At 47.5% G+C, this 7,403-nt stretch overlaps 1 protein-coding gene across 3 annotated transcripts in view; it reads right to left on the bottom strand.

Annotated features, from left to right (window-relative positions):
* Window positions 1–240: 240 nt before the first annotated feature.
* SETD5 (SET domain containing 5) overlaps window positions 241–7,403 on the bottom strand; it is a 65,319-nt gene continuing 58,156 nt past the window's right edge. For all 3 annotated transcript variants that reach the window (XM_059856588.1, XM_059856586.1, XM_059856585.1), the window contains 3 exons: window positions 6,221–6,354; window positions 2,716–2,789; window positions 241–2,536 (listed from right to left, as the gene is read on the bottom strand). In XM_059856588.1, the coding sequence (XP_059712571.1) occupies window positions 1,940–2,536; window positions 2,716–2,789; window positions 6,221–6,354 (805 nt within the window). In that variant the 3' untranslated portion in view covers window positions 241–1,939. The remainder of the gene's footprint in view (window positions 2,537–2,715; window positions 2,790–6,220; window positions 6,355–7,403) is intronic.

The raw sequence follows: 7,403 nt of genomic DNA, 5'->3' as shown, positions 1-7,403 counted from the left end.
AGAACAGCAGCAGGAGAGCCAAAAATCTTACAACCCCAGCCAAAAGCTCGGGGAATTTCCTAAGGAACAGCAGCTCCTAGCTTCACCTGGCAGAAGGCAGCACGGAGGTCTGCAAGGCTGCTCTTGCAAGGATTTGCTTACCCTGCAGGAGACAGGGAAGAGAGACTTACATGCTTTCACCCTCTTGCCCTATGTCCTGGGCACCAGTGCTAAAGGTGGTAAGAAATTCAGCAACACTAGTTTTCAAGTTAAGTATTTTTATTATCAAAATTATTACATCTCTTGTGAAAGTTCAAATGTTACAGCATGGTGTAAAAACTCCACTAGAGTAAGAAGCTACAGCCCCCACCTTTCCTAGAGCTTTCCAGGGTCCCTCCCTCCTGCCCCCCTGCTGTGCCCGAAGGTGCTGGAGCCTCTGGGCAGGGCCCCCCTGGCCCCCTCCCGCCGCCTGGCAGGGCAGAGCCCGTCTGCCCCGTGCTGCTCAGAGCACGAAAGGGGAGGCTGCACCTCCAGGGCTAAGCCAAGTGAAGTTTACACCTATGTTATACAGTATACAGACACCCAACTGCGGGGTGACAAGTTCCATCCCAACACGCTCACAGCCAGACAGTGTGAGAAAGCTACTCTTTGTTTCAATATTTTAAAAGTCTCCCCTAGGCTGAACAAACACCTGATTTCAATTGTGAATTAGAGAAATCTGTAACAGTCCTAAAAAAAGAGGAAGAAGACTGTGCATCTGCAAGGAGAGGGGAGACAGACTCACAGCATTATGTTATCCAAGAGAAAGGAGAAGTTCCACTGCAGCACCAGGGATGACACCTGTCATATATTAGCTAACCTACTATGGTTATAACTGAATATAAAATTAGATAAATAAAAACACGCCCGATATTACAGTAAACAAGTGAGAAAGAAGCTGGCAATCGTATGGAATTGAACACACAGCGCACTGTGTCTGGGCTGGCTCTCCTGCCACACTTGGCGGGTGACAGTGGCTGGGAAAGACCCCACATGGCACTGCCTGGAGAGCCTCTGGCTCAGCACAGACCGGGGTGCCCACCCTCCACCCCACCACTGCCCACTGCAGCCCCCCGTGTGCCGCAGCATCACTTGACTGATCAGGCCCCCGGCCATCCCCTGTGCGTTGCACACCAGCAGCCAGAGAGCCCCCGGCGGGCGCGGCAGCACGTGGCAGCACGGCCCCCGCCATGCTCCGTTCACAGATTCCTTAAGCGACCTCAAAAACACTCGTTCACGACAGACCTGCGATGAAGCAGTACAGGACAGCGCACCCCGGATCCTCTGCAGCCACAGGCACACGCTCCAAACCCTCCCGTGCTGTTTGCATTTGCAGAGACTCTCCCGTCCTGGAAAAGCTCTGACGGCGGCAGTGGCGACCCAAGCCCAAAGGCAGCCATGTGCGCTCGTCTGCTTGTGACTGGAATGATCGTAACGGATTAAAGCCCTCCCCAGAACGCACTGAGAACCTGACCTATAAAGAGATTGGAGTTAACTTCCCCCAACGTTTCCTTTAAACTGCTTTTGAATTCAGAACTGTGTCCGTGCTGCATGTGTGACTGTGGCCATGGGCACGGACCAGAGACAGAGGCTGTGCCACAGTCATTGCACTTGAACCATTTTCTTTTTTTTTAAAATTTTTTCTTTTTTTTTTTTCTGTTTGTTTCTTTTTGTTTTTGCAATGTACCCACATGTCAGGGAACTGCTTTGCTACAGTCTCTGCCTCAGAGAAATCTGTGTTCTCCTACCAGGCCAGAGGCCAATACTGCTCACAAATCTCACCCGTGCATTTTTGACCTCAGCCTCTGACCCCTGGCACCCCAGCATCAGGTGCAAGCTTTCAACACCAGCCCAGGAGCCACTTCCAGGGGTGACTGAAAGGAGCTATGGGCAGTTTTGTCCTCCTGAAGTCCAGGCAGCCCTAGGAAAGTCCTGTTTGAGTCTTTACTCCAGAACCCTGAAGCTGCTGCAGTCTGTACTGATGGACACTGCTTCCCCCGCGGTGCGGATAGTGTTGTGCATTGGAAATCACTGCGCCCCGGGAGCCCTGGTAGAGCACAGACTGCCCCGAGTTGGGCAGGCTGATAGTCCGCAAGTCTGACTGTAGTGAGCGAGCACTTTGGGGAGCGGAGGAAGAGCCCGACACACCTGTGCAGGGCTGGGAGCCCGACTCCGAGGAGAGAGAGTCCACAGCTGTCTGCTGTGCCGGGCTGGCAGCCGCAGGGCAGCTCTTCCTCAGGAGGCTGCTGCTGACGCTGCCAGAGTGCTGCTGGCTGCTGAAATACCCCGAATTCCCTGCAAACAGGGCAGAGGAGTCTGTGGAGACCGAGTGGGCAGGGCTGGAATATGAGGTGGAGGAGAGGGATGTTTCCGAGGAACCGTGGGACAGGCTGTGTCCTGTCCTCTGTGCTGCTGCTCGGTAGCTGTATCCAGGAGATGAGAGGTGCCCTCTGTACGGGGAGGAGTTCTGCTGGAGCAGGGTCTGTGATTCTGCCTGGGGACTGTCAGACTGCAGCAGCTGAAGAAGGCATGCAGGGAAAAAAGGAAAATGCACATCAGGCTGACTTCCCTGTTTCCTACCTGCGTCTCATCCTAAGGTGCTTAGTGCAGCAGTGTGAACAATGGCAGCTAAGCACTGTTTCCCTCCTTACAAAAGCTTTATTTCAGAATGGGCAGATAAGTTAAGAAAGCATTTACCTGGTAGCTGTATCGAGAAGGACTGTAAACTGCTGGTCCTTTGTGGGCTTCTGGAGTGTCTCCTTCTGCTGCATCTGCAATGTACAGGCATGATGTTAAAGCTCACCCCACCGACTGAGGCCACAGCAGCTCCCTCTCAAATGACACTGCACAGTCCAGCCCTCGTGTTCCAGCCTCCCCAGCCACCACCATTTTAGAAACTGAAGAAACCCAACAAAAGACAATTGGGAAACCTTAACGTGTGGGAACAGCCACATGTGTAAGAGTGGCCACTCCCCTCACACCAGTGTGCTCTGGTTTATCACAAAGCCCAGCTGCCTTGGACCTGCCTGTCTGAATGACCACACCTGGAGACAATGCACAGACACAGCCAGGGCTTCCCCAGCTCTTCAGTATGTTATGAGAGGCAGAAGAGGGTTTCTAAGGTCTTGGTAATTTCTCACTCAGTCTTGGTTACAGGAATCCACACTGGATACAGTTACATCTTGGTGGACAAAACTGCCCTGCTTAGAGGGCTGTCAGCAGGATTCTGTGGTGGGTTCTCCTCAAAGGCAGATCCAGAGGCTTCCAAAGACAGATGTCCCATGCTGCCATTTTGGGGACAATGGTTTACAAGCCAAGTGAGCTGCTACAAACAGAGATACTCCTGGAACTCAGAAATGCCTGTTTTTCTAACAGCCCAAGATGATGGAAATGCTTTGAGGTTTGAAGGGCACTGGCGGCATACAGCACACTCTGATCCACCTCGGATACGTGAGAGACCAAGAGGAATAAAATGATTCCTGAGTAACCCTTTCTTGCACTTCAAGGGTGGGTGAGCTTCTTGTCCTACCATATCACTGAACTTGACCTGGGGTAGGCAAGAAGCACGTACTGCAGTGCCAACAGTGTGCTTCAGCTGCTACCCCTGTAACCATGGCTGGTGATCCTGCGTTCTGCAGGAGGGGTGAAGCTGCTGGGACTAGATGATTTCACATCAGAATTCTCCTGCAGACTAATGAGACAGAACTGTTTATCTGCAGCATCTCAGGGATTCTCAGCAGCCACGTTTGAAATGCCTTGGTGAAACAGTGTTGGGATTAGTATCAAATTTATATGACAGATGTGTCTCAGTCATGAAACAGGACACACTGCTTCGGTCTGCTCTGTACTTCTGCCAGACAAGTCTGGCTTTGCCCCAGCTGCACTGACACAAGCATCAGTGCCAGTAGGGCCCGTGGTTCTGCTGCCATTGTTCTCTCTGTGCTATACCACAGAGCAGGCTTAGCTAACACGGATCTGGATGTAGCTCTTGTCTGTTCTTGAGGCTCAGAAATTCCCTCAGGGCACAGGCCTGCACAGAGGCTGGGGCGTGAAGCTTCAAGCATGTGTCCTGTGCCACCTTCCATTTCTGAAATGCCATTGATGCAGCAAGGGGCTGCTTGGTGACATTCCAAGTGATGCCTTAAGTTTTAGCTTTTATATTTTTCAGATTCTGTGCTGCTTTAGTATGTAACCCTGAACTTCATGTTATGTGTTAGCAAGTTCTCTTCACAAGGTAGGTAGACAAAACAATCCTTTTCCAGCTTGTCCAAGGACAACTGTTACATGCTCCAGGCCCAAAAAGTATAAACAACAGTGAACTGAAAAGAGAAAAACAAGGATGGGACTTCATAAGCTAAAGCTATAATTGCACAATTAACTCCAATATGGAAATGGACCAAAATTTATAAAAGTGTGAGACCTTGTGACTGGTCATCCATTTTGTGACCATTCTCGGTTCATCCTGGGTGTGGCCTGGCCAGGCTCTTGTGCTGCCCAAGGTGCATCCACCATTAAGGCCTTTTAATAAATACCTACTTTATTCTTTAACTCTGACTAGCCTCTGTTCTAGGTCAGCTTTCTCAAAGCATCACAAGTAATGCAGAATGGCAAAATTCAGAAGTTTAGGGCATGTTTTGTTAAAAAGTCATGCACAGAAGAGCTGGTCAATTCAGAGATTGTTGTGATTAACAGAAGTCAAGTATGAGAATCACAAGAAACCTAAAGATTTCTGGAAGAAACTGTTTCTTAAAAGGCTGAGCACACCAGTAGGGCTAGGCAATTTACTGGCAGTGCCTCTTCCCAGAAAGAAACCTTGACAAGTTAAAGACTACTGAAAGACTAAATTACAAATGGTAAATAAACTATGACCTTTCTGAATTTGCTTTATGTAAACTTAAAAGCTAGAGCCAACATCTTCCTCCCCTAATCTCAATACCTGCACAAGGGAAGGACATGAATAACTGCTTTTCTTGGCTGTACTGGCCTGTGTCAACCTAAAGCATATATGAAGTGACAGGTTTTGCTGAGAGCAGCTGCAGTTCTCAGAAGCGTGCAATGCACACAAATTACACAAATTCCATTTCATTGCTACATGCCTCATCAGCAAACACTCCAACTTTGGGATTTTTTAGTTCCTGTAATATTATCTCTTACAGCAGCAGCAAGTGAAAATGTGCATCTTCATAACTCCTCCAGGTGCTACCAGGAACAGCAGGGACTCAGCCACCCATTTGTTTCTCTAAGAAGCAGAGCAGCAACTGGGGGAGGGGAGGTGGCTCAAAGAATCTAAACAAGAATCTAAACAAGCTGCTGAAGAAATTGCCAGAGCAAGCAAAAAGAGAAAAAAAGTACTTTGCTGTGCTAGGATGAAGGAAACAAGATGACTTTTGTCAGCTGCAGCATTAGGTTTTCACAACTCAGAATAGGATGGGGTTTATGTAACAAGAAAGAATTTATCAGTGCAGATGAAAGTTTAACTCCATCCTAAGTCTTGGGTGACACTGAAGAGCCAGAGCAGTACAAGTTATATTGGGCAAAGACCTGTTCCAAGAGCCTGGATTTTGCCTACCCCTCCAAAAAATAACCAGGAAAACCACTTCCACTAGTATGGGAAAGACAAGGAAAAGACTCCCAACAGGGTCCCATGAAACTGTGACATATTTGACAGGGAAAAGGACTTCCTCTCAAGACTGGATGAAGAAAAAGCACTGAAAGAATGTGCTTAGTTGTACAAAACCAGGAGAACTCCAAATGAGAACCAATTTTCAAAGTTGGTCTCAAACACACCTTACTGCAGTCTGATTTGGAATGAAGGAAATACATACTTGCCCTAAACTGCTCAGAAACAAGCTAATACACTTGTCTGAATGTTCACCCAATGTCCATTAAATAACAGCTCTTTCAGACCATAGGAGGTGCTAACCCATCTGTCCAAGGACAAAGAAGCTGTCCCTGTCAGAGTCAAGGTGCAGGCAGTCTTGAATTCATTGCCTAGAAAAAAATCTAGAGGTCTTCCAGGTCCAACAGGAGAGAGATACAGGCTCAAGCAACATCTGAATAACAGTAACATTTGGTTTGCAGAAGGCAGCTTTGATAATGTAAAGGTGAAGGTACAACTAACCAACTTCACAGACAAGCTGGCAAAGTTATCCAAGCACATCATCTCCCACCAAGCAAACATCCCCAAATTTCACCGTCCTACCTGCATCTCTCTCAAGAGCACAGTCCTGGGTAGGGGAGGATTCGTGTCTCTGGGCCACCTTGGCCCCGCTCCGCAGCACCTTCTCCAGCATCCCCCGGCCCTCCCGCAGCCGCTCCACCGACGTCGGGACCATCCTGCAACAAAACCCCAGGCACAGCTGAGGAGGGCTGTCACATAGCTGAGAGCAACATCCCCAATGCGCAGGGGATCAGAGACCACCAGCTCTTCAGATAGATGAGGAACAAACTTCTGAACTGCTTCTGCCTGGTAAAAAACCTCCAGTGGGATTTCAGACTGCTGGTCCCTGCTATCATGATGCCACTGCCCTGAGAACACCAAGTCTTTAATCAAACACATGGTATGAGCATCCAGTTCAGTAAATCACCTGGTTACAGAAAAACAGTTTTGTGATTCAAACCTTTTTTTGAAAATTCTGGTACTGGCTTAAGATTAACTGCAGTTAGTTTGCATAATTATGTTCATTCAAACTAAGCAGAGGCCAATAGTGCCAAGACAATAGAGTTGGATACTGCAATATTCCACAGCAGAGCTAGCTGGGCCATTTTGCCACTAATGCCACTTTGTCCTGTTAATTTTGTAGTGTAAAAACTCTCCACTCAAGATTATTGCTAGATATTGTTCCATTTTATAAGTGTCTTGTCTAAGGGTGACAAAGAGGTGAAGTGGCTTTCCTAAAGCCAAACTGCTGAAGAAAAACAAGAGCTACAGAAAAACCTCAGGCCCCTGAGTCAACACTCCATCTACCACGCACAGAACCATCCAAATTTCTTTGCAAATATGTCTTTTAACCTAGAGACAGCATCACCATGACCAGGGATTTACAATGCCTTTATTCTGGACATTGGTGAATTTGTGCCTTAAAAATGCCTGAATTTAAATATTTAGGTTATATTAAATGCATTGCATATGATGGAAGCATGGATATTAACTGGATATTGACTGATTTCTATATTTAATTTTTGTTAAGATATATTGAAAACTGTGTTTTCCATTAGGGTTTTTTATTTTTTTTTTTGCTTGGAGACTTGTTTTCTGCAAGACCGGCTTTCCTGGGCAGCAGCACATCTGTTTACATTGTGATGGCTTTATCTTGGCAACTGAAATAGACAAACCATTGTGGTTTTCTTTTTTTTTTTTTTTTAATGAGAGCTCGTCTCAATTA

The sequence above is a fragment of the Haemorhous mexicanus genome, chromosome 11 (genome assembly GCF_027477595.1).
Source record: "Haemorhous mexicanus isolate bHaeMex1 chromosome 11, bHaeMex1.pri, whole genome shotgun sequence".
Taxonomy (NCBI): Eukaryota; Metazoa; Chordata; class Aves; order Passeriformes; family Fringillidae; genus Haemorhous; species Haemorhous mexicanus.
The sequence above is the reverse complement of the archived record's forward strand: the minus strand, read 5'-3'. Positions and strand labels throughout refer to the sequence as shown.